The sequence below is a fragment of the Lacerta agilis genome, chromosome 13, assembly GCF_009819535.1.
Source record: "Lacerta agilis isolate rLacAgi1 chromosome 13, rLacAgi1.pri, whole genome shotgun sequence".
Classification (NCBI taxonomy): domain Eukaryota; kingdom Metazoa; phylum Chordata; class Lepidosauria; order Squamata; family Lacertidae; genus Lacerta; species Lacerta agilis.
Window position 1 is genome coordinate 14,118,163 of NC_046324.1, and position 27,007 is coordinate 14,145,169.

The 27,007-nt window shown below is 47.2% G+C and overlaps 1 protein-coding gene across 1 annotated transcript; it reads left to right on the top strand.

The window, feature by feature from the left end:
• The first annotated feature begins 3,458 nt into the window (after positions 1–3,458).
• Positions 3,459–26,054, top strand: WHAMM (WASP homolog associated with actin, golgi membranes and microtubules). Its single transcript, XM_033167421.1, has 10 exons — positions 3,459–4,104; positions 9,159–9,332; positions 9,702–9,852; positions 11,821–11,990; positions 13,669–13,834; positions 14,690–14,877; positions 15,572–15,658; positions 17,114–17,209; positions 18,607–19,069; positions 24,699–26,054. The coding sequence occupies exons 1-10, from the start codon at positions 3,520–3,522 to the stop codon at positions 24,995–24,997; spliced, it is 2,379 nt and encodes a 792-aa protein (XP_033023312.1). The 5' UTR covers positions 3,459–3,519; the 3' UTR covers positions 24,998–26,054.
• Positions 26,055–27,007: the final 953 nt, after the last annotated feature.

Below are 27,007 nucleotides of genomic sequence, written 5' to 3' on the forward strand. Positions count from 1 at the left end.
TGTTGCTCAGATAGTCAAAATGGCATCACATTTGCACACCAGGAAAGTTTCAGCCAGGACCCAATTAAGACATGCTCAGAGCCTAAGTTATGGAAGATTTAAGAGGCCCCATAACATTGTAGTGGTGAAGAGCGGTAGACTCGTAATCTGGGGAACCGGGTTCGCGTCTCCACTCCTCCACATGCAGCTGCTGGGTGACCTTGGGCTAGTCACACTTCTTTGAAGTCTCTCAGCCCCACTCACCTCACAGAGTGTTTGTTGTGGGGGAGGAAGGGAAAGGAGAATGTTAGCCGCTTTGAGACTCCTTCGGGTAGTAAAAAGCGGGATATCAAATCCAAACTCTTCTTCTTCAAACTCTTCTACCCAAAACTGAGTTTAATTCAAAGACAGAAGTCAATGAAAATAGAAGTATTGCGCATATGCCAGGAAAGAGGCAATGGTGGAATCAGAGCTAGGCTGAGATATTTTGCTGCCACAAAAGCTCCCCCCCCCCGCCCATAGATCTGTACTCTCCCCCCCATCATACCTGGCCCTGCCATCACAACTGCACCCTCACCTGTTGCTGCACCTGTGTTGCTGCCACAAGGCAACAACAGCACTGCAGTGGCAGTAGTGAGGACAATGGCCCCTCTAGGTGGCAGGGGGAGAACTCAAATTGCCAGGTGGGTGACAGTACCTTTGACAAAAGGCAAAATTATTACGAGGACTGTGCATGCAGCTTGCAAATTATAGCACAGACTCTCTGTTGCGGTGGCTCTTCTTCCCTCCTCCCCTTTCCCAATTAACCTCCATCTCCAGGGCTCAGTCATGCTTAATGACATCACTGTAGCCTGCCCCCCTCTGTGACATCACCAGGGACCACCCTTAGACCTCAGATTTGGGCCCTGAAATCTCAGGGACTGGGATGTTCCTCTACTGAGTGTATGCAGTGGTCACAGAATGTCGTCTGGTTGTTTGTAGAGGGACGGAGCAGGCAGAAAGGAAACTGAGTCGGAGGGGAAATGTTGTGTAGGAAGGCGTGGCTGTCTGTCTGGCTGGTTGGCTGGAGCAGTGAACAGGAGCACTGCAACATTCTGTTGTCGGCCTCACTGGTAGTGCTATCAATAAGACTGGAAGACAATTTTATCAGAAGTAGATCAGAGGAACAAGGTATAAATGGCCAAAACAGATCCAACAGTAGTTGTGTTAAATTATTTAAAAGGATATGTGGACAAGGAGGACATCGAAATTGTTACCAACCTATTCATAGCGGCCATCATATCCATATTATCTTATGGTGGTCATTACAACTGATTCTTTAGAATCTGTTGCCTTTATAGCAAAAATAACTTATTGTACACACCTGAGAAGGGAAGCAGGCACAGAATAAATATAGATCTTAGGCTGCATTCCTGTACACACACAGTAAGCTCTGTCTGTTAAATTCAAAGAAACTTCCTTTTGAATAACAAATACACAGGACTGCACTGACGAGGGTCAATGTTTGTCTTACACTGGAAGAACAAATATTGTTAGTGAAATAATTGGAATGTTATAGCAATGCATATGCAGTTTTTACGCGGAAAGATCCTTGCAAAAAAAAAATTGTACTTGAATGCATTTTAAAGGATAAAACCATGTTTAGTAGTCTTAAAATAAAATGAGCCATCTGCTACCGAATCCTATCTGTTATGAACCTACATCAGTGATGGCCAAACTTGGCCCTCCAGCTGTTTTGGGACTACAACTCCCATCCTCCCTAGCTAACAGGACCAGTGGTCAGGGATGATGGGAACTGTAGCCCCAAAACAGCTGGAGAGCTGAGTTTGGCCCATCACTGACCTACATAAACAAGACCTAGGCAGAGCGATCCTTAACCTGGATCGCTGCAGTTAGAGGAGTTAAAGAAGCAGGAGAGTCATCCAATAGGAAAGACCAGCCAATGGAGGGCTTCGGTGTGGCTGCTGAAGCTATGGGCAGGTGGAAGCGACTGCAGGTGGTATCCCTGCTGAGGGCAGCGGGCCAGAGCAGTGGCTGACAGATTGCCCCAGGGAAGGATCCATTGGGCTGGGAAGGTTGGAAGAATGGAAGGAAGAGGATCCTGGGGAAGATGAAAGTGGAGGGTGAGGTCTACAGAAGTGCTAGGTTGCTTGCCCAGTCTAGGAGTGGATCTACACACACAGGAAAAACCCTGCTGTAAATGAGTCAGAAATTAAATCATTATAACAAAAGGGGGAAAAACGCTATGTAAAAATCGCATAGAAATTTATTTTGCTCTCCAGCGCCATCTGGTGTTGCATGTTTATAATGCATTCAAAACATTTTATTGTTATTAATGTGTAGATAACGTAGGCTCAGAACCACTGGCTGTTCTGATTTGTTCCTGCCCTTTTCTCTTACAACTGTGTTGTGGTGTGTATGTTGTGGTTGGATCAACATCTTTGCTCACGTCACCATGTGTAGCAACTGCTGTGTACAGCATCTTCAGCTGCCTTGAGGCTGCACTCAACAAAAGAAGGAAATTCAAAACAATTTGTAGATCCCACAGTTCAAACGACCTCAAGAGTTCCTAGTGCAGGTCTCGACCAGAGAGGACACTTTCTCCAGTGCTACAGTCCCCAACAACCTCCGGTGGTAGAGCAGGAACCTGGACAAATCTGGGGCGCTTGAAAACAGACCTGAAGCAAAACATTCCGGCTTTTTCCCAAACTCCTGCTGCGGATCTTTACCCCTGCCTCCTCCTGGAAATGAGGGAATCCTTACACTTCCCTTTGTCGCGTGATTTCTAAGCACACGCCCGAAATGTTTTCTTTCCCCCCGTTTTTTGCTGAATTGGAAAGATTTAAAGCCCAGGAATCTGGATTCAGTGGCAAAGAGCGGTTTTTCGCGGAGAACAAAAAAGAGCGTTCAAACACGGAGCTTTAAAGTGCAGACGTGCCTGGGAATCTCGGAGTGTGGATAATCCCCAGCGTCAATTCAGAGGTAAACAGTGTGTTTTCCCGAAACAGCGTGTTTTCCGGGGAAAGTGGCAGAACGAAACAAAAACCTCTCTGGCGCGGGAAAAGCGGAAGTGTGGGTGACCCCCCCCTGACCCACCTCTGGACCCTTGGCAGCTGCTTCTAACGCGGGCTATGGATGCTTACAACTTCCAGATTAGGAGGGGAGCCCACTTCCCACGGTGCAAAAAAAATCCCTCCCTTCTTTTTAAAGGAGCGTGTTCACTTTTATGAAGTCCACTTCCTGGGACCCAAAAAAAAAGGGTGGTGGTGGTGGTAGACGTTTAGTCTCCTCCCACTTGAAAGCCAACCAGCCAACCAGAAGCGGGGACGCCGCACGTGACGTCACAGAAAGTGTCACAACAAGTCCTCCCGGACCGCTTTGCTACTTTCACTAAAAGGAGGGGAGGGGGGAAAAAAAAGTTTATCGGGGTTCTAGAACGTTGGCGGAAAAAGAAACCCTTTGAAGTTCAAAGGAAGGGGCGCCGCTGCTGGAAAGGGAGCCGCTGCGAGGCTGCCGGCGCCCGGCTTCATCTCTGCCCCCATGGACGAAGAAGTGGAGCAGCCGCAGCCGGACAGCCTCGACGGCTGGGTGGCCATCAAGGAGGACGCCTTCGGACAGCCCGAGCCGCCGCACAAGCTGCGCTTCCTCGTGGCCTGGAACGGCATCGAGAGCAAGTTCGCGGTGACCTGCCACAACCGGACCTTGCAGGAGCAGCAGGCGACCGAGGCCGGAGGCGGCGTTGGCGGCGGCCCGCAGCAGATGAGCTGGGCCGGCCTGTTCTCCCCGCAGGCCCTGCAGGGCGTCCACCGTCAGCTGTCGGCCTTGGCCCCCCAGCTGGAGCCCTGCCTGCCCGCGCTGCCCGCGGCGTTGTCCGGCCAGAGCGGCCTGTGGGCGCTTCTCTTCCCCGGCTGCCCGGTGCTGGCGGAGGCCGAGCTGGAAGCGCTGTGCCGCCGCCTGGAGAGGTACCTGGGATGGGCCTTGGAGGCGTGCGGCCGCAAGGCGCTGCTCGACTCGCTCTTCGCCCACGACCAGGACGAGGAGGACGAGTACTTCGAGAACTTGCAGGAGTTCCGCAGGAAAGCGCTCAAGGGGCGGCTCAGCGGAGCCAAGGAGGCCTTGCGGAGGGTAAGGGGCGCTGTCGGGGGGGGGGGGAGGGTGCCTGGAGGGCGCTGGCAGGTAAACCCCGAGAGAGGGACGGAGGAGGAGTAGATTCAGATTCCCTACGGATAGGCAGTGTGGAGCAGTGGTTAGCGCGTTGGACGAGGACCTGGGGGAATGCCCCACTTGCCTATGAAGCTTGCTCAGAGGGGGGGGGGACCTTTCTGCAAGCCACCTGCCTCGGGGCCTAACCTACCTCGCAGGGCTGTTGTGGCAGGGGAGATCAAATAATCTGCATACGCCCCCTTGAGTTTCTTGCAGAAAAGGGTGTGGATATAAATGCAAGAAACAAGCAAATAATGCAGGCTTTTGCAAGTTTCGAGTTCCCCACATGTTGTTGGACCACTACTCCCATCAGCCCCAGTGGGTGGGAACTGTAGTTGCAACAACGCCTGGGAATGTTACGCCGGGCAAGGCTGCTCTGATATGTGTGTGTCTTCATTTCTTACATTTGTAGAGCACTTACCGGCTGCACAAAGTCAGCCCATCGTTCGAAAAATAAGACTTTAGAGTCGCCTTGTCCCCAAATGGCAACTAGACATTCCATACATTGGCGACTGCAACCTTGGTTTAAGGAGCTGTTTGGTGCCTAGCTTTGATACCTGAGATTCTACCATTGATTCTTGCACATAGCCTGGAACCCTGGAGAGTCGCTGCCAGTCAGTGTAGTAGACATTATGGAGGTTAATGGGCTGATTTGCCATAAGGAAAAGTGCCCTGCATTTTTGAGCTCTGTGCAATGGACACACAGTGGTGAGCTGCAGCCGTTTAATTCCTACTGCACAGGTCCTCTGGGGAAGATCAGTTTCTACCCCAGTTTTCAAAACCCCATGGGAACCCAAGGCCAAGATTTTGTGAAGGTTGACGCTCAGCCAAATAAAGCCTCCCTTGTGCTGTCATATAAGGTTGCTGTGTGCAACTCTCCAAAATCCAAACACCCCCTGGCCCACCAGCTGTGTGTTGGATGAAGACACTGAAGAGCCAGTGTGGTGTAGTGGTTAAGAGCGGTAGACTCGTAATCTGGGGAACCGGGTTCGTGTCTCCACTCCTCCACATGCAGCTGCTGGGTGACCTTGGGCTAGTCACACTTCTCTGAAGTCTCTCAGCCCCACTCACCTCCCAGAGTGTTTGTTGTGGGGGAGGAAGGGAAAGGAGAATGTTAGCCGCTTTGAGACTCCTTTGGGTAGTGAAAAGCGGGATATCAAATCCAAACTCTTCTTCTTCTTCTACTGTTTGGATTACAAATCGGCTGTCAAAATCCTCACAAGTCTTCTGCATATTTAGGCTTAAGTGTAGGGGAGAGGCCTATGTTTATAGGCCAGGCAATGTTGCACTGGATAGGGTATCTGATTGCAGTCATTAAACGAACTGGAAATTCCCCTTGACCTGCAAAAAACGCCTTCTCAGAAATCTGAGCGAGTTTGTCTTTTATAACAGCTGTCCCGGGTTTCCAGATCACTATAAAGCAGAGGATCCCCAATTTTAAAGCGTATTTATATTTTTTATCCCACCCATCCTCTAAGCATACGGGGGTGGTGTACAGAGTACTTTCTATGCTCTGCCTCCAAAGTTGGAGGCAGCGATTCTTCTGAATGCCAGTTGCTGAAATCCCCCAGGAGGAGAGAGTGCTCTTGTGCTCAGGCGCTGCTTGGGGGTTTCCCACACACATTTGGATGGCTGCTGTGAGAACAGGATGCAGCCCTAGATGGGCCGGCCATTGGCCAGATCCAAGAGGCTGTGCTGATCTCCTTGCCCCTCCCCTCTTTGAAAATATATTCAGTCATACCTTGGAAGTAGAACGGAATCCGTTCCGGAAGTCTGCTCAACTTCCAAAACTTTCGGAAACCAAAGCACAGCTTCTGATTGGCTACAGGAAGCTCCTGCAGCCAATCAGAAGCCGTGGATGCCCTGTCGGATGTTTGGATTCCAAAGAACATTTGCAAACCGGAACACTCACTTTCGGGTTTGTGGCATTCAGGAGCCAAAACGTCCCACTACCAAGGTGTTCAGGATTCAAGATGCGACTGTACTGTTCCACAATGACAGCGGTGCCCAAACTTTTTTCAAAGAGGGCCAGATTTGATGAAGTGAACATGTGTGAGGGCTGACCTTTTTTTACGATTCTATTTTACCCCAAAGTTGTTTTTTTTTTTTTAAGGATTGAACTTGTTGAGTTTTTTTTAGAATTTGACCCCAATAAATAAACTGCTGGATTAGGGCCCCAAAACAGACTTTGGACATGCCTGCACTAGGAGGCTTTCAAAGTATTTTCTATTTTTTTAAAAAAGGAAAATGATCTACATTAAAACTGTATAGGAATAGGAATAATTTATTATTGGCCAAGTACATTTTCCAACATGCTTGGAATTTGTTTCGGCTACAATGTAAACATACAGACACTGTTCCTCTCACGGTACAAAGAAACAAAGAAACCCCACCCATAATTTACCTCCCCTTCAGCTATACAACTACAAATTTAACAATTTAGTGGCACAAGGGAGAAAACTATTCTTGAGCCTGGCCGATTTTGTAGCGACGTCCAGATGGAAGTAAATCAAGCAGATGATGACCGGGATGTAAAGGATCTGCTACAATTCTCTCTGCTCTCTTCCTAACTCGGGTAGCATAAATTGTCTCTATTGAAGGCAAGCTAACACCAATTACCCTTTCTGCAATTCTTACAGCTCGTTGGAGCCTTTTCTTGTCTCTCTTGGAGGCTGTACCGTACCAAGCTGTTATTGAATTACAGAGAACAGTTTCAATGATGCCTCTGTAGAATTGGATCAACACTTCCTGGGGCAATTTAAATTTCCTAAGTTGACGCAGGAAATACAGCCTCTGGTGGACCTTTTATCCTCCCAACAACATAGTGTTAGGCTGAGTGAAGCTGGTGGTCGCTGCAGAAGATCTTGCATCTAAACAATGGCAGCAACAAGGCCCTCCAGCATCTTAGTTTTCTGCCTTCTGTAAGGCACGACATCAGCCACCCTCTCCACCTGTTGCTGACACCATGATCAGGGCTGATGTACACATTCAGCTGAATCCTGTGACCTGGTTTCTGAGACTTCCGAGTTGCAAGGGGAAGTATACTGCAGCCCCTTGGCCCTCCGGAAGTTACTGAACGACAACTCCCATCATCCCTGGCCATTGGCCATGCTTGCTGGAGCTGCTGGGAGTTGTAGTTCATGGCACCTGCCATGTTGCCTCAGGATCTTCCTGCCTGTGGAAAACTAGTGTGTCAGGAACACCCTTGTAGCCCCGCCTTCTCCCAGCGGTGCTAGTTTGCTATGTGCAGAGATAGTAATTTTTTTAAATTAACTTGGAGGAGTATTTGGACATATCCCCGGCTTCGGTGTGCAATGGCACAGTCCTCTAGGCACATGGGACTCTTGTGATTTGTGCGTTTGGCTGGCACAGCTCTTGGGAGAGAGAGAGTGCCATTTGTCGGCAACAATTCACAAGTAACCCAAAACAGAGAAGTATCGTCAGATGCTAAGGGGGAAAGGCAAATTCTCCAGCTCTTGACTCGCCTCTGTGGGTGTGGGAAATGGCTCACATGGGTCTCAGCTGAGATGAGCTCTTGGATTCTGGAACACTTTTGGTGTGTTTTCCATGAGGTTCAATCTACCCACCCTGCTGTGCAGCCTTTATTCCTGTGAGTGGCTCCCTCACAGGAAATTAAACTTATTTCATGACATAGCATTATACATCTATTAGGGCCACCAAATGTAATGATTTAGCTGCTGCTGCTGTGTTCCATTCCACTCCGATATAAAGCAATTAGCACCCTGAGGAGTATCGCATAGAATCGTAAGAGTTGGAAGGGACCCCCACAGGGTCATCTAGTCCAACCCCCCGCAATGCAGGAATCTCCCCCATCCAATTAGAAACCATACTGGGCGCTGCTTAGCTTTGCTAATGTGCTAGCAGTTTTATTGCTGCGCAGTGCTACCAATAGCAACACTTCCCCCCCTACTTAACTTGAATTGCTTAAGCATTTTCCATTGCTCTGCAAGCATGACTTTCCTCCTGTACAGTCGTACCTTGGAAGTCGAACGGAATCCGTTCCGGAAGTCCGTTTGGCTTCCAAAACGTTCGGAAACCAAAGTGCGGCTTCCGATTGGCTGCAGGAAGCTCCTGCAGCCAATCGGAAGCCGCAGAAACCCCGCCGGACGTTCAGCTTCCAAAAATAGTTTGAAAACCGGAACACTCACTTCCGGATTTCGATCGTTCGGGAGCCAAGGCGTTTGAGATCCAAGGAACGACTGTATTGGTAGTTGCAAATCATACGGATACAAATTGCCCATTAAAAATTTGCTAGATCAACACCAAGGTTTGCCCAGTCCAGCGTTTGATTTCTTAGAATGGTTGGGGAGGGGTCTTAAAAGAAGGAGGACTCCCCTGAAAACTCCCTAGGGTGGACTGAGCGTGCTTAGCCGGTGCAGAACCCTCACTGACTATTGTGGGATGCGGGGGAGAAAGCTGGAAGAGGAAATGGAGTGACTGGGATTCGAACCTTTGTTGCAGGTTCTAATTTGCCTAATCCTAGTTGTACAGCCAGTGTGGGGAATCCTTGGCCCTCCGGATGTTGCTGAACTACAACTCCCTTATTCTCAGGCCACTGGCCGTGCTTGCTAAGGCAAGGGGGAGTTGTAGTTCAGCAACATTCCCCACTCCTGTTTAGAGCCATTTAAGCTACTGGCTGTGACTGTGTCTTGTGGCGGACAGTTCCGCAGGTTTCGGAGGTGCCGTGATAGGTGCAGCATCATTATTATTTATTAAATTTGTATACGGCCTTATACCTGCTGCTCTCAGGGCAGTTCACAGGATAAAAATCACAACACAACAGGTGCATTTGTCTTGTGAGGTTTGTGCGGCGCCTCCGTGGGACCCACGTTTACGTAAATCTGTGGCGCTCTTAAACGGCTGCTGTCCACCCACCACCACCACCCTGGATGTCTCAGTTGTTTGCAAAGAGTACAATTCCATTGCTAATTTTGGAGTCGTCTTGCCCCCCGTAGGTTCTCTACCAGCACAAAGATGCCGACAAGTTGGTCGCTTTGATGGAGCTCTACAAGGAGGAAGATGATGCTTATTGGGAGCTGGTTACCGTGGCGACCGAATTCTATCAATATTTGCTGCAGCCGTTTAGGGATATGCGTGAGCTGGTAACTTTATACAGACTGGAGATCCTGGTAGGTTTCTCTTTCCAGGGTTTCAAAGTCTCTATAAAATAATAATCCTGTCTGATGAATTGCTTTCTCCCCGTGGAATCGGAGAATGGGATCTGTTGGCACCAGACTGCTGTTTTGTGTTGTAGGGAGTTGTAGTCCAGCCAACATCCACAGTTGATATAGACCAAGGTTTCCCAAACTTGGGTCTCCAGCTGGTTTGGACTACAGTTCCCATCATCCCTGACCTGACTCCTGCTAGCCAGGGATTGTGGGAGTTGTAGTCCGGAAACACCTGGGGAACTCTGATATGATATAGACAGAACACCTTTTGCCCTCTTCCGAATGCCCGTTTTAACCCAGAAACTAAAAATATATTACTGTTTTCTGCAGAAATCCTTGCAAGCTGACAGGCTAGGTCCTAAAAGGATCGAGGCCTTGCAGAAGGAGGCGGAGGAGTGGACAGATCAGGCTGAAGAAGCTGCCTGCTCCATCCAAGACATCACGGTTGGTTACTTCAAGGAGACAGTGATGGCATTGGCAGGTGAGCAGAGGCAGGCACAGGCAACCTTCCCTTCCATTTAAATTTATTTTCCATTTTTGCGTTTTACAATGTTTCAACAATAAAAATTAAGTCTAAGCCAGTGGTTCACATTTTAACCTTTCTTTGGCCATGCCCCACCTAAGCATCTCTAAAATCCTGATTGCCACCCCCCTACTGTGACACATAATTATTATTATTCAAAAAGGGAACTCCTATTCACGTGGAGGAAGCCTAAAAGGCCATTCACTGTTAATAACTCCTTCTCGAATTGCCCCCCCCCCCAAATCAATTTGTGCCCCACATTGGGAACCACGGGTCTAAACAAATTCCACCTGCATTTTCTGTGGCTTCCCTCCCTCTGCGGTTTATTTTATTCCGTATTCTTACTGCATAACCAATCCAAACCTATTTACAAATCTAACCTTTATACTTCCTTTAAGTTATTTCTTGCCGCTCGTGTTTATGTCAACCTTGCTGATGTTTTTCATTGTTTGCAGTTTGCCTTCACATACTCAACAGATTTTCCCCATTCTGTTAAGAAAAAAAACCCTCTCTCATCTTGATATTCTTCCAGTAACTTTCTCCCCATCTCTGCATAGTCCATCAATTTTAGTTGCCGATCCTATTTTGTTGGAACTGCTTTTTCTTTCCATCTTTGGGCGTGTGTCATTCAGGCAGCTGTGGTAGCGTACATAAATAGATTTATTTCTGATCTTTGGGTACCTCTTCTCCCATCCTACCTAACAGAAAAGCTTCTGGCCTTTTAACAAAAGTTATTTTCGACATTTCTTTCAACTCATTATAAATCATTTCCCAGAAAGCTTTTACTATCTTACACGACCACCACATATGATAAAAGATGCCTTCTTTCTCAGGCATGAGTGAGGCGCAATCTTCCAACAAGTTCCCCTGGGCTTGAGTTTTGAGTTTTGAGTCTTGAGTAGATTGAGGCTCATCTTAATTAGAGAGGGAGGGTCTGTGCTGAGTGGGAGATTCCATCAAAATATTATGGGCCATCCCTGGGGGTGACCTTAAGGGCCTTTTCGGTGGCTACTCCCAGACTCTGGAACTCGCCTCCCGGAGAAACTAGACTGGCTCCCTCTTGGTTGTCCTCCTTGTTCCAACAGGCTTTAGGGAGTTGACGGCTTTTAATGAAAGGCCTTGTGCCATGCTGTTTTTATTGTAATTATTTGTATGTTTTAAATAGATTTAATACAAGTACATTGGTACCACTACTTAAGTTCACCTCCGGTTACGTGTCAAACAGTGTTTGAAAACCGTAACGCACATTTCTGGGTTTTTGGCATTCGGGAGCTGAAACGTTTGGCAATGGAGTTGTTCGAGTTCTATGGTTTGACTGTACCTGTAAGTTGCCTGGAGTCCCATAAGGGTGTTGTTGATAATAATAATAATAATAATAGGTTGTTGTCATAAGCAAGATTTTTAGTTCTTCTCTTCAATGACTCAATTTGTTTTAAGTGTCAACGTTCTTAGTATGTAATGGTGCATTTCAAAGGGTTTCACGCAGATTTGCCTGTCTCACCTCACCTAATCCTTGCGACAACCCTGTGAGGTTGCCTAGCCTATACTGGGGGATACCATTATGGCTGTTTGGGCTTGAGAGAAAGCGGCCTGCTGAAGGCCGCTCGGTGGATTGAGTAAGATCCGAACCCAAGACCCCTTGGCTGTATGAGGTCATAGATAAAAGTTTCACTTGGCTTTAATACGTTCCTACGTCTTAGTGTGGGGGACAGAGAAAAGACTCGAGGTTGTTCTTAGGCTGCAAAAACATCTAAAGCACATCACACACACACACACACACACCCCAAGAATTCTGGGAATTGTAGTCTGTTAAGGGTGCAAGGAACTGTAGCTCTCTGTGAGAGGTAAATTGCAGTTCCCAGGATTCTTTAAATGTATGCTGAAAGCACGGACTTTTATTTTGTGATGCCTTCCTCCTCTTGACAGCGATGCAGAAGCAAATGGAGCAGGACCGGAAGCGCTTTGGCCAAGCTGCCTGGGCCACGGCTTCCCCCAGGTTAGAAAACTTGAAGTACCTGTTGGCGAAGGAGACTCTCCAGCACATGAGGGCCAAAGAGCTGTGCCTGAACCACAAGAGAGCGGACATCCGGAAGCAGGTAAGGGCATCGCCCCACATTCTCCTCTCGTCTCGCTAGAGGAGCCTCCCAGATGTGAAGGTGAACCCTCAGAATGGAGAGTGAACATTGCAGCTAGGAAACAGCCTTAAGGCATCCCTTAAATGCTTAGATGCGTTCCTGCAATTGCAATCTGACGAGGCTAAACAAACCTCATACAGCCTCAGATGATAATAATAATAATAATAATAATAATAATAATAATAATAATAATATATTATTTATTTATACCCCGCCCAGCAGAATATTAAAGTACAATGATTCATCAAATATTAAAAGCTTCCCTAAACAGGGCTGCTTTCAGATGTCTTCTGGAGGTCAGATATTTATTTCTTTGACATCTGATGTGAGGGCGTTCCACAGGGCAGGCGCCACTACCGAGAAGGCCCTCTACCTGGTTCCCTGTAACTGAAAGAGCATCTCCGCCCCCATCGTTCAGCCCGGACACTGAATTCCAGCGCCGAGGGCCTTCTGGCGGTTCCCTCCCTGCAAGAAGTGAGGTTACAGGGATCCAGGCAGAGGGCCTTCTCGGTAGTGGCGCCCGCCCTGTGGAACGCCCTCCCATTAGATGTCAAGGAAATAAACAACTATCTGACTTTCAGAAGACATCTGAAGGCAGTCCTGTTTAGGGAAGCTTTTAATGTTTGATGTTTTATCGTGTTTTTAATATTCTGTTGGGAGCTGCCCAGAGTTGCTGAGGAAACCCAGCCAGATGGGCAGGGTATAAACTATTATTATTATTATTATTATTATTATTATTATTATTAACCTATGACAGGCCTAGGCAAACGCGGCCCTCCGGATGTTTTGAGACTACAGTTCCCATCATCCCTGACCACTGTTCCTGATAGCTAGGGATGATGGGAGTTGTAGTCCCAAAACATCTGGAGGAAGCAGAGGGGGCAAAAAGGATGATTATGATACAGGTTTGCATTGTTTCATCATATACAACAGCAGATTGGTTCACCTGTTCCAGCCATCATTGACAAGTAGAGATTTATGGAGGGAAAGAGAGTGAATATGTACAGGTTCTTAGTATGTTTCATTGCTTACAGATGCCCTGGAAATGTGTGTTTTATTTTTACTTGTGGATTCTACCACCCACCCATACACATACACATATACATACACATATACATATACATATACATATACATATACATATACATATATAGGTGAAACTCGGAAAATTAGAATATCCTGGGAAAGTCCATTTATGTAAGCAACTGTTCTCATTAGCTACTGGAGTTTAATATATGAGATAGACTCATGACTTGCAAAGCGAGATATGTCAAGCCTTTGCTTGTTATAATTATGATGATTATGGCGTACAGCTGATGAAAACCCCAAAGTTGAAATTGTTAAGTTGGGGTTCTCATCAGCTGTAAGCCATAATCATCACAATTACAACAAAATAAAGGCTTGACATATCTCGCTTTGCATGTCATGAGTCTATCTCGTATATTAATTTCACCTTTTAAGTTGAATTACTGAAAGAAATGAACCTTTCCACGATATTCTAATTTTTCGAGTTTCACCTGTATATATACACACACACGGAAAATGCCCTCTGATGGGAGGGAAGCACAAAGAGGGGAAAGGGCCGAGTGACACTGTTTTGCATTTTATTAGTTTGTGGGCTTAATGACGCTTCCTGCAGATGGAGGCCCTCCACGAGCAGGAAAATGACATGGCTCGAGTCGAGGAGCTGGAAATAGAATATTACGAAACCCAGCTGGAGCTGTACGAGGTGCAGTTCGAGATCCTGAAGAATGAAGAAATGCTGCTTATTACACAGTTGGAGACTTTAAGGAGGCGGATGAAAGGTAAGCAAGCAATGAGCAAACTCGTGCCAGGGGCTGGGCGGCTCATTTCTCTGCTCTCATGCAGTAGCCGGGGTGGCTGTTTGGAACCTCCAGTCGGAGAGCAGCAACAGGGAAAAGGATATTGTGTTTTGTGTTCTGCTTGGGGGGCTTCCCAGAAGGATCTGGTTGGGTAGTGTGGGGAGCAGAATGACGGGCAATTGGTTGGATCCAGCAGGCTACCTCTGACACTCGTCAGTTTTCCCACTCTACGTGCCGGCCTCCCAAGTTGCCAGCCTCCACAGTAAAGCAATGCTGGGGCATTTGTTTTTACATCGCCACTCCAGGGGCAAGGCCAGAACAGTTAGTCACACAGAGAGTTGCAGCGGGCAGCCTCCTTTCTGGTAATTATGCCATGGTGCTGGATTGAACGAGTTTACCTATGCCCCTTATGGAGGTTGGAAGAAGGAAAGTGCAGAGAGCAGGGCATCATGCAGAGGTGCAGCAGATAGCCAACTTTTGGGAACTTGAAAAATATTATTTTCATGAGCTTATTTAATATACGTGTGTGTGTGTGTACAGTCGTACCTTGGAAGTCGAACAGCCTAGTTCTTGAGCGTTTTGTCTCCCGAACGATCAAAACCCGGAAGTGAGTGTTCTGGTTTTCGAACGTTCTTTTGGAAGCCGAACATCCGATGGGGCTTCCGATTGGCTGCAGGAGTTTCCTGCAGCCAATCGGAAGCCACACTTTGGTTTCCTAAGGTTTTGGAAGTCGAACGGACTTCCGGAATGGATTCCGTTCGACTTCCAAGGTAAGACTGTATAGCTATAGATAGATTTGCATATTTCACATAAGTGAACATTTTCTTCTTCCTTTAGAGATCCAGGATGAAGTAGTTTATTATGACACATGTGAAAACCCTGATGAGCTCGAAGCCACTGAGCAAGTCCTGGTAGAAACCTGTGTGCCTTCCTCTGAAATAGCTCAGCTGAGGCAGAAGACCCAGCAGCTGGAGACAAAGCGTGGGATTATCTGCTCAAGGAGAGCCTACCTTAGGAACAAAAAGGCAAGCGGTCCAGAAAAGTTCGGGTGCCCTATTATTATTATTTATTAAATTTGTATATCGCCTTATACCCACAGGTCTCAGGGCTGTTCACAGGTAAAATCACAATATAAAAACACAACATACATAAAATAAAAAGAACCACCCAATAACACCCCCCCAACACCCCCCCACACACATTTTAAAAGGGCATAGAATGTCAAGTCAACCCAAGGCCTGGTTGAAAAGGAATGTTTTTGCCTGGCGCCTAAAGGTGTGTAAAGAAGGCGCCCGGCGAAGTTCCCTGGGGAGAGCATTCCACAGACGGGGAGCCACTGCAGAGAAGGCCCTGTTGTCACGTTGCCCACCCTCCGGACTTCTAAAGGAGGAGGCACACAAAGGAGGGCCTCAAAAGATGATCTCAGGGTCTGGGTAGGTTCATATGGGAAGAGGCAGTCCTTGAGGTATTGCTGTCCAAAGTTGCTTAAGGCTTTATAGGTCAAAACCAGCACTTTGAATTGGGCCTGGAAACTAACCGGTAGCCAGTGCAGTCAGACCAGGATCGGTGTAATATGCTTAAACCGTCTTGCTCCGGTGAGCAACCTGGCTTCTGAATTCTGCACTATTGACATTGAGGGGGGGCACTTGAATAAAATGGGGGCCTCAGCCAGCAATTACAGCTGACAGGGATTCTTCTTCTTGGTTTCTTTTCCATTAGGATCAATGTGAAGAGAGTCGACACGCCCGGCTCCAGCAAGCTCAAGAGAGCTCACGGCATTTCCAGCAACATCACAGCATCCAGATTGTGAGTGGCAAGGAATTGGGGGAGAAATCTTTAAGGCAGGGATGGGGAGTGTGTGTGGCCCCGCAAGCAAATGTTATTGGGTTCCAAGCCTCAGCCAGCATGGCCAATGGTGACATGTGAAGTTGAGCAACATGAGGAGGGCCAGAGGCGCCTCACTCCTCCTTTATGGAATTACAGTCGTACCCTGGATCCCAAATGCCTTGGGAGCCGATCGTTTTGGCTCCTGAACGCTGCGAACCTGGAAGTGAGTGTTCCGGTTTGCGAACGTTCTTCAGAACCCGAACGTCCAGTGGGGGTTCCGCGGCTTCCGATTGGCTGCAGGAGCTTCCTTCAGCCAATCGGAAGCTGTGCTTTGGTTTCCGAACTTTTTGGAAGTCGAACGGACTTCCGGAACGGATTCTGTTCGACTTCAAAGGTACTCTGGCTGAGCTGTAGTTAGTGCTGCATCATGCAGCAATTCACGGGAACGCAGGGAAAGAAGTAACATTCCGTGTCCTGGGAACTCTTGCCTTTATACCAAGTTTCTAGCCTCTGTGGTTGGGAAGGTACACTTGGAAGCAGAGTGGGCTGTGCTTGCTGGTAACTCGGAAACCAGGGAGACACTGTTGGGAGGGGATGCGGCTTGGACTAGATGACCCTTGGTTTCCCTTCCAACTCTATGATTCTGAGTCCTGTGTACATATCATAGCTGTCAACCCTCCCTGCTGTTTCCCAATGCTATAATAAGGGAATCTTCCCACAAAAAGGGGAAGGGTTGACAGCTATGGTACATATCTCTCTGCCCTTGCTGCCCTGAGGATTGCAAAACCAGAATAAAGCATGCAAAATAGTTTTTAAAAGGAATAAATGGTGGGGGGGGGGAATGAGATGGACGCAAACTTGCTCAACTTGCATAATCTATTCGCGACTCAGAATCCTACTTTTGGGGGCTGTGGAATTTGGATTCCTTGTGCATACAACTTTACTGCACCATCTAGGGACGCGGGTGGTGCTGTGGTCTAAACCACTGAGCCTCTTGGGCTTGTCGATCAGAAGGTTGGCGGTTCGAATCCCCGCGATGGAGTGAGCTCCCGTTGCTCTGTCCCAGCTCCTGCCAACCTAGCTGTTCGAAAGCACACCAGTGCAAGTAGATAAATAGGTACCGCTGCGGCGGGAAGCTAAACGGCGTTTCCGTGCACTCTGGTTTCCGTCATGGTGTTCTGTTGTGCCAGAATCGGTTTAGTCATGCTGGCCACATGACCTGGAAACTTGTCTGTGGTCAAACACCGGCTCCCTTGGCCTGAAAGCGAGATGGGCGTCGCTACCCCATAGTCACCTTTGACTGGACTCAACTGTTCAAGGGTCCTTTACCTTTTTTTGGTTTTTTTACTGCACTATCTTCTGTATATTTACCCCAGTCATTGTAGCAGACCTCCATATGTGGGTGTTAACTTTTTCCCTGGTGTTCAAATGCAGAAAAGAGACAAAAGGAAAGAGGATGAGAAGAAGAAGAAAGCGTGGATAAAGCAGGAGCGAGAGAAAACCCTGGAGAGGCTCAAGACGTTCAAAGAGGTGAGTCTCAAGTCGAGCTCCCAGCGATCTTCCTGCCACTGGGAAATCTTCCTTCTGGAGAAAATACATTGCTGAGCTTGTTTCCTCCTTCCCTTGCAACTGGCCAGCGGCAGCAGGAAACGACAAAGACAACTTCTGATTTAGAAATTGTTGTCGTACATTGGTTTGGCATGGGTTGTTGTTGTTTTACATAGGCAGGTTTATGTGGTGTAGGACTGCACCCTCTTGCTTCGAAGTGATTTTAATATTGTATTTTTAAATGGCTCGATAACTCACCTTGGACGTTGCAACGAAGGCTGGGTTAAGAAATCGCAACCACAGATATAATCATGATGCCTTCCTATCGAAGTAACAAAAGAAAATCACATTGAAGTACACTGATGGAAATGATATGTTTATTGTATTTATGGCCTGCCTTTCCTCCAGGGCATGGCTCTCCCCCTACCCATTTGAATCTCAAAACAACTTCAGTCGGTAGAGCAGGAGACTCTTAATCTCAAGACCGTGGGTTCGAGCCCCATGTTGGGCAAAAGATTCCTGCATTGCAGGGGGTTGGACAGGATGAGTCCACGAACAACCCTGTGACGTACTGTATTTTTTGCTCCATAAGACACACTTTTTTCCTCCTAAAAAGTAAGGGGAAATACCTGTGCGTCTTATGGAGCGAATGGTGGTCCCTGGAGCTGAATTGCCCAGGGGCCAAAAGCAGATTGTGCTTTTTATTTTACAAAGAGAAAAGGGGGTGTTGAAAGGACCCCGCTCAGCAGCTGATCAGCAAGAGATCGGGAGAGAGATAAGAGTCCGGCTCCCTTTCAGCCCCGCCCTCCTTTGTTGAATGTGCTGCAGAGGGAGGTTGTTTGTTTCCCCAGCTACATGTGACTGGCTGATTAGATTATCTGTCTGCAAACAGTAGAAACTGCTCCCTTTCCTTAAGATTTTTCAGAAATGTGAGTTGAACCCCATAAAAATGAGGCTTTCCCTCTTTGCTTTTCCCCCTTTGCAAAAAAAGCTGCAAAACTTTTAGCTGATCCTCAAAAAACCAGGGCTTTTCCCTTTGCAAAAAAAGCTGCAAAACTTTTAGCTGATCCTCAAAAAAACAGGGCTTTTAGAGGAGGAAAACCAGAAAAAAATATTTTTTTCCCTTGTTTCCTCCTCTAAAAATGAGGTGCGCCCTATGGTCCAGTGCATCCTATGGAGCGAAAAATACGGTCGGTTCGGCTAAAGGCTGGCAACTGCCCCAAAGCCAGCCGGTTAAGGATCATGCCTGAGTGGGGAAGTAAACTCTGGTTTCCCTGGTCCTAGTTTGACACTGGGTCTCTACCCCCCACCATTGCTCTCCGGCACTTGCGTTCCACCCTTTCTGAAACGTGACAGCTTTGTCGTCGTTCCCCTTGCAGAAATGCCCGGCGCAGTTTGTGCTGAAAACTTCCCGGTCGCAGCCGTTGAACGCCAAGCAGCCCCAGGGTGCCTCCCGACGGACTCCGGCCGGTGCCCCTCAGCCACCCTCGCCGAGCAAGACGCCCTCTGCCAAGACCTCCCGGCCGGCACAAGCCAAAGGCTTCAAAGCGCTGCGGCAGAATCCCTTGAAGGATATCCCCGTCCAGATTTTTGCCCCTCCGCCACCTGGCCCTGAGCAGCAAGGGAAGAGCAACGGGGGGCCGCCAATGTTACCTCCCCCGCCGCCTCCCCCGCCACCACCGCCACTTCCCCCACCATCAAACAACCAGCCTCTTTGCTTAAGGACAGGAGCGCGAATCGGTGAGAAGCCTCTGCCCCTCTTGCGCAAAGACCCTCCGGGGAGAAGTGGCTCCCCAGAGAGAGTAGACGGGACGTCCAGGCGCACGGCAAATGATTATGCAGGTAAGGGCGGGGGGGGGCTGCTCTTTCCTCTTCCTGTGCATTGCTGATGTGTGCTGCATCGCACCGTCAGGCAGGTTGACCCTGCATGGATGCAAAGCTTTGTGGCTTCCCTTTGGCTCACCGATGTTCCTGGCCGACCGCGGGACCTTTGATCTGATCCGGGAAGGCAGTTCTTAATACTGCAGACTAGAGCCATCCTGGTTGGCGCCCTGCAGGCATCTGGTTGGCCCTTGAGGATGCTTAACTATATAGGCTTTTGTACTGACCCAGAGGGGCTCTCCTTGCCTTCTTAATCCAGCAACAGGCATTTCCACGTTTAGAAACTCCACTGCCACCGTCAATTTCAAAATTAACTCTTCCGCCCCCCCCCCTGCTGGCATAGCGCAGGGACCGGTCCTCAAACATGTGAGTTGGAATCAGATGGAAGAAGCAGGCAGTCCGCAGCTAAATTTGTAGGTGGCACATATGGCGGAGCTCTAAAACGATGTGCTTTTTAAACGTGTCGATAGTTATTGCTAAGTTAACTCAGATTCCTTCCCCACCCCACCCCGCCCCTCTTGTTTTTGTAAATGGTTTTTCTACCTCTTTTGCTTGGTTGCGGTGGTTTTAAATTAAACTTGAAAAGCTTAGATCTCAAGGGTAGCTTTGTGATGGTGGGGGGGGGGGGAGCGCATGGGAACAGAAGCCTTGCAGAAAAGGAACTTTGTGGGTGGACGAGGGTTGGCTTCTCATTTTGGAGATGGAGCTATAGGTCCAGTGGGAGGTTGCCTGGTTGCCTGCTTTGTACAGGGAAGATTCCAGGTTCAGTTTCGAGGGGGCAAGGAATCGGGCGGTGGCAATATACCAAGTTTGCATGTAACACTGGTTTGTCTCCAGTGCTGGTCCTACTTGGAGGAGATCCATTAAATCATGGGTAGGCAAACTAAGGCCCGGGGGGCCGGGTCTGGCCCGGTTGCCTCTAAATCTGGCCTGAGGACGGTCCGGGAATCAGCGTGTTTTTACCTGAGTAGAATGTGTGCTTTTATTTAAAATGCATCTCTGGGTTATTTGTGGGGCATAGGAATTGGTTCATTTTCTTCTTCCCAAATATAGTCTGGCCCCCCACAAGGTCTGAGGGACAGTGGACCAGTCCCCTGCTAAAAAAGTTTGCTGCCCCCTGCATTAAATGAACGTGATTAACTTCTGTTTATTATCTCCAATGGGCCTCCTCTGAGGAGGACTTCATGGGATACAACCCCCTAAGCCAAACCGTGGCTTAGTGCATGCAGGTTTCCAAACGAGAGAGTGGGGCTGTTTTGCTCTTGCCTTCAATCTTTCCCTGCCACTGCACTCCTGAGAACTGAGTCATGGTTTGCATTTAAAGCCATGGTTTGTCTTGCTCCATGGCTGCAACTAAGGTTTGTGTACGGAAAGCCAAATGCCTCCTGCCATTGAAGCTGACCTTTTCTCTTTTCTAGCTCAAAGCAAAAAGATTAACAAAGATGTATGATCTAGTGTCGATTCCTGCACTGCACGGGGTTGGACTAGATGACCGCTGGGGTCCCGTCCAATTCTACCATTCTATGTTTAAGTGGGGCACATTGCTAAGAAAGGGTTGATCTTCAGCTTGCTCTCTTACCATTTTAAAGGTGGAGTGTGGGGCAGCAGAATTTAGCCAGGGGAGCCCAGAAGTGGTTCCCAGATGTAATATGCTGCCCCATTTGTTCATTCATAAGTAAGCCTGCAATTTACGCACATTCAGTCTTATGTGCTTGGCCAAAAAAAAGTTAAAAATTAAAAGGGATGGGGGGAAGGAATCCAGGAAAAAAAGACTTTGAAAATCCCACCCACCATAGAACCCAATGTGTTTTGCCTATACATAACTTTAGATTTAGGCGTGAACCCGGAACGTACCCCCTGCGTACGTTTTGGGCTTACTGTATAACATTTCTGTCCTGCCTTTCTCGTGGCTACACGTCACTCAGGCAGGCAATGGAATCACAACCTCGTGGGCAATATGAATTCAAAAATATGCGCCAATGGAAAGGTACTGCAGAGACGTCAGTGCCCAACCTATACCATCTCAGACCATTGGTCTCCACAGCCTCAGACTGGGGACTTCCCAGCCCTGCCTGGAGGTGCCAGGATTGAACCTGGGACTTTCTACGCACACCTCAAGCATCGCCATAGAACAGATGAAAAGAAACCCGGCATACATACAGGTGAAACTCGAAAAATTAGAATATCGTGGAATGGTTCATTTCTTTCAGTAATTCAGCTTAAAAGGTGAAACTAATATATGAGATAGACTCATGACATGCAAAGTGAGCTACGGTATGTCGAGCCTTTATTTGTTATAATTGTGATGATTATGGCATACAGGTGATGAGAACCCCAAATTAACAATTTCAACTTTGCGGTTTTCATCAGCTGTACGCCATCATCATCACTTTGCATGTCATGAGTCTATCTCATATATTAAACTCCAGTAGCTAATGAAAACAATTGCTTACATAAATGGACTTTTCCACCATATTCTGATTTTTCGAGTTTCACCTGTATAACCTTAACATGTCTCCATCTGTCTCCTCATCATCCCAACCTCTACAGCTCCCCCTGATCCTCATGATTCCTGAAATTATATACCAGTGTCCAGTTTTCCATTCTCGGCAAAAGTAGCTGCTAAGTTCCTGGTGCGTCTGGAGAAACCAGATTCGTTGCCCTCCTCTCACCTGTTCTCTTTTTTTTTTAAGAAGAATTTATTAACATTTTCATAATACAACACATACCCAGACCCACACCTACAAATACAAAACAAATACAAATACACATAATGCCAGGATTCTTCTTCTTGTTTGTATACCTTACCAAAAAAAAATTTCTATTTCTGAATCTTGACGTTTGACTTCCCCCGCCTTTTCACCTTCGGTTTTAAATCCATATTTTACTTTCTTAACAACTTTTCTCTATAAATTTTTTTTAACTTCAATTAAAAATAGCACAATTCTCTTGATCATCCTATTATAACATAAATCTTAGCAAAATATTCTTATAAAAACTAAACTTATTTCTTCTGTCCTTTATCATGCTGCTTTTAACTTAAAATCCAATATCTCCTTGCTTATTCAAAATAAACTTATAATTAACAAACTTCACTCTCCGATTTCAGATACCATAACAGACCATTTGGGTTTTACATTTAATACTTCATCCCACACCCCCTCTGTCCATTGTCTTTCTCTGTCTTTCGCCAGAACCAATCCTCCCGTTGTCTTCTTGTCCCAAATGTCCACAGATCCAGGCAGCATTCACAACAGTCCTTGCATCGAGCTTCAGGGTACACATCACATCCTTCCTGGGCTCCTCTGCTTCTTTGTACCATACTTCTGCTTCTTGTATATATCTTAATTCCATGTCCCTTGCCCCCGAGCTCCCACCTCGGGGTCTGGATATTATAAATTTTCCCGTTCCAGGGCTGCCACCCCCAGCAAACGGTTCCTTTCCCCGGAGTTGCCCAGCCATTTCAGACCATCCTTCAAGCACCCCTTCCAGCTCTTTGCCAAGGTTTGCTTCCATTGTGTAAAACTTTTGAAAAGCCTCCTCTGTGGAAAATAGATTCTTTTTATTTATAATCCCACTCAAGACTTGCAGTTTCCGATTAAGCAGTTCCAACCTCAAGACAGTAAGCATTTCTTCATCCTTTAGACCAGAGTTCAAAACAAGTTCAAACACAAAGTCCAGCATTTTGGAAGGGAGGGTGAGTGAGTGTCAAATTTCAGTTCCTGTCTCTTCCTTCCTTTGTTTCAATTGTTTCCCATGTCAGTCCAAATTTTCCATCGCCATTTTTTCTGAAGCCAGAGTGTAAAGACCAAAACTTTAAATGGAGATATTTTCTCCCCACTTAATCCCCAAAGGGAAAACTCAGCAGTCTCAGTTTTCAAATTCCGAGCACTTTGTATCCATTATTGTAGCAGCAGTCACTTAAACTGGTTACTTTCTTTCTCTCCCGAAGGGAGGGAGGCAGGCTCCCTTTCCTCTTCCCCCCGGATCGTTCCAAAAATAGAAAAGTCAGTCAAATACTCACAACCACCGGGTTCTTTCAGATCATTAAAGACAGGTAGAACTTAGACGCTCATCACAGGCTTTGTCGCCGCATTTACATCCCGGTTGGGGCATGTCCCCTATAGCCCGGCTCCGTCGTCCCTTCACCCCCACTCCCCCTTTACAGGGGGAGCGAGGGAAGGGTTCGGAGCCACAACGGGCACAGCCGGGGAGCCCAGGGTGCGGGACGCTCTTCCCGCACCCCACCGGAGCCCCGCTTTGCGGTAGCGGGGCTCCAAACCCCCGGGATGGACTGGGCGCTTCGCAGCCGAAGCAGCCCACGACCACCCGCAATGGCGTCGCCGCCGGAAGTCCTCCTCTCACCTGTTCTCTTTCTCCCCTGCCCCCGAATCCTTGCAGCTGAGGGTCTTTTTATATATATAACAATTTTTATTCGTTTTCAATTCCAATAATATAAACAATGCCAAATTATAATGAAATTACTAATACCAATCATTCAGATACCAAATTATATAATTAAGGTGCCCCCCTCCCCGCATTCTAGAATTGATGGTTTGATGATTTACTTTATTTCTGTGTTCCAAAATCTTATAAATTTCAGTTACATTATACAACAACTGCAATATTAACAACTTCCATTCGTATTGACACATTAAATGATTTATAAAACTACAGGTGAGGCACTCAAACTATATCCTTGTTCTTCCTGTGTGTGGCAATTACTCTGTCCGTGATGTTTCTTCCTGTCCTTGTAAAATGTTTTCGTATCTTTTCCCGGTTGTTGCTGTTCTCCGTCATGCCTTGGTTGGAGCTAATATTGCACTGTTGTTTCAGAAATCCTCTATTGCTCCGCCCCGTGCTTCATTGTTTTGCAACTTTTAACATAACAGCAGCTGCAAAAATCACACTGTCCCAATAAATAACCTGTTTTTTGCCATTTCCCCTCTCAGCCCGGGGAGAGTGGTCTGTCGAACTGCAGCTTGAGGCCTTAATTTTCAAATTCAAATTTATTGCGGCTATAAGCCCATAAAAACATAAAATATGGAATATATGACATAAAGTTACAGCAAACCATAGACCCTGGAGTCATAGGGAAACAAACCACAGCACAAATACAAGTTTTAAAATTGCAACCAGGGAGCAGAAAACAAAAGTATTAGTGGTCGTGTAGTTGGCCACAGCGCCTTTTTTGAGATATGACAGAGTATAGAAACCTTGCCACCTGCAAGGTTGTATAGGAGTCATTGTCTTGCAGGAGTAAGGCAAGGTGTGACTCAGCTGGTGCCCCTGTAAGTTTCTGAGTTATTGGTCTTAGTAATTTTGCCCAAGCCTCACTATGCAGGGGACAATTAAAGATTATATGATGGAGAGATTCCGTCGACTTTTTATCACAATCACAAAAGGCGGAAGCTAAGCCCTTGGAAAATCTATGTCTCAGGACATTAGAAGGAAAAACATTAAACCTCGCTTTGGTGAAAGCGAATCGGTGCCCAGCAGTGGAGAGGGAGGATAGGTATAGAGGTACATGATGTATTGGAATAACTCCAAAATTCCGAGGCCTTAATTTTGTTTTCCCCTCCTGCCACAGGATCCATGGACGAGGTTTTGGCGTCGCTGAAGCGTGGCGAAATCCTTCTCCGCAAAGTGGATCCGCCCCGCCAGGCGCCATCTTCCATCTCCTCCCTCAACAACAGCATCCTCGCGGCCATACGGCAGGGAGTTAAGCTGAGGAAAGTGACACAGGAGCCCAAGCTGGACACGGAGAAAGGGCACTCCAGCAACGAACTGGAGAGGAGCATAAAGGCAGCCATGCAGAGGATCAAGAAAGTGTCTGCCGATTCGGAAGATGACGAAAACGACCACAACAGCGGCGAATGGAATAGTTAACAGGAGCGGGCTTTCGAACTGCGTTGTGGAGTTCCTCGGAAGGTTACCAAGGGTTCCCCTGAGAGAAGAAGGTAACTACTGGCGAACAAGCTCAGTTCACACAGCGCAGCAATGAGGTCTACCTGATCTGGCCTGGGTCCTGGCATTAACGCCCTGGAACATGTCCCAGAATCCCTTGCAAGTCCACTGGAGTTCTGGGCCAGATAAGTTCATGTAGAAATGTGTCCGTCCCCACCACTCCATGGATTTAGGAAGTTTGAAAAACCATCATGTTTGACTCTGTTCAGGTCAACCAGTTTATTGGCATGGGACATTATGCTTTTACTGAATTTTGCACATTTTAAAGGAAGCGTGTCGACCTCTTTTTAGGAAACGGAGCACTCTCTGTTTTCAGTGATTTGCCTACCAAAAAATAATGCTTCAGAACTGTTTGTCTGTTGGTTTGTTTTTAAAGAAAAACTGCCCCCTTGTTTCTGTTACAAAGTCATTTTTGTTGTTTGTTGTACTGAAATGAGCAAAACTTTTATCAAACCCATTTCTGTAAGTTTGCCAGAAATCATCCAGTTAGACAATCCAATTCTCAGAATAATAATAATCAGGATTGCAGCAGTGAAATAGCCACACTGTGAGGATTGGCTGCATTTGTGGGGAGCCAATAAGCGCTCCTGTTGAAATTCTGATGGTGCAGAACAATTATTTGTGTGTGTGAAAATCGCAACGGTTTCTTTGACTTAATACTCAAACCAATATTTTATGTGGGTGTCACCATTGTTTGCTAAAAAGGGTATTTCATGCAGTATTTAGTAGAACTAACTTGGACAAAACGCTCCCAATGTATGTGAAGTTTTATGCAAAGGTTCCTTTTTAATAGTGCCATCATTAACTAGGAGAGAAGTACCCATCAGTTTGGCACGTTTTATTGGAACAGTGCATGCTGCCTTATACACTCCCAGGATAGCTCAGTTGATAGAGCAGGAGACTCTTTAAATCACAGAGTTGTAGGTTCTAGCCCCACGTTGGGCAAAAGATTCCTGCATTGCAGGGGGTTGGACTAGATGACCCTCGTGGTCCCAACTGTACAGTTCTATGATTCTATACAGAATCAGGCCAGTGGCCCCTCTTAACTCCGTATTGTCTGCACTGACTGGTAGCATCTGCCTAGGATTTCCCAGTCTACCCTGGAGATGTTGAGAACCCAACCTGCCTGCTCAGAGAAGGATGGGTGGGGTAGATAACATTTCTGCTCCCCCAATACTATCACTTTAAACCAGCACGGGTTGATGGGCGGGTGGGGTTTCAGTTTAAGGACAGCCTTCCAGGGAACTATGGTGAGCCTAGGCCAGGCATAGGCAAATTCGGCCCTCCAGATGTTTTGGGACTACAACTCCCATCATCCCTAGCTAACAGGAGCAGTGGCCAGGGATGATGGGAGTTGTAGCCCCAAAACATCTGGAGGGCCGAGTTGGCCTAGGCTACTGCCTCCTCTGTTGTCATGGCAACTTTGTGACGTAGGAGGCAAAGATGCTGCGCTTGTGGAAGGAGATGAAATCTGGACCACAGCCGTACTTGGGGTTGCTGTGGGCAGGCTCCCTCGGCCGGTTATTCACCTACCACACTCTGCCATCACTTCAGGGACCTTGCACTAGGGGGAGTTAATCATGCATCACTGAAGGTCCCTTACCCATTTTTTGCATTTGGTTTTGGTTCCCAGTGCTGCTCCTACAGGTGAGGGCAAGGCTTTGCGCAGCAAACTATGAGGACAACCAGGCACCCACTGGTGTCATGTGTCCTATTGCACTTTTCAGTTACAAGTGTTATTTCGGTTACAGTCGTAATGTCATACCAAAATGGGTTAAGATGACAAAATAACTTGCCCACAGCCATTGTTTTCAGTGCTGGGCAGAGACCTGAACTGGATATTTCCAAATTAACTTCAGCTTATAACGAAGTGGGCTTTGTATAACTACACATAAACCATGTTGCCATATTTCACACATCTGTACTAAGCAG

Excerpts from the sequence above, each read along its gene's own strand:
- WHAMM (XM_033167421.1), top strand. The coding sequence starts at position 3,520 with ATGGACGAAGAAGTGGAGCAGCCGCAGCCGGACAGCCTCGACGGCTGG. Across the intron at positions 13,835-14,689 it reads TTTAAGGAGGCGGATGAAAG|AGATCCAGGATGAAGTAGTT; the intron begins GTAAGCAAGCAA and ends TTCTTCCTTTAG. Across the intron at positions 14,878-15,571 it reads CCTACCTTAGGAACAAAAAG|GATCAATGTGAAGAGAGTCG; the intron begins GCAAGCGGTCCA and ends CTTTTCCATTAG.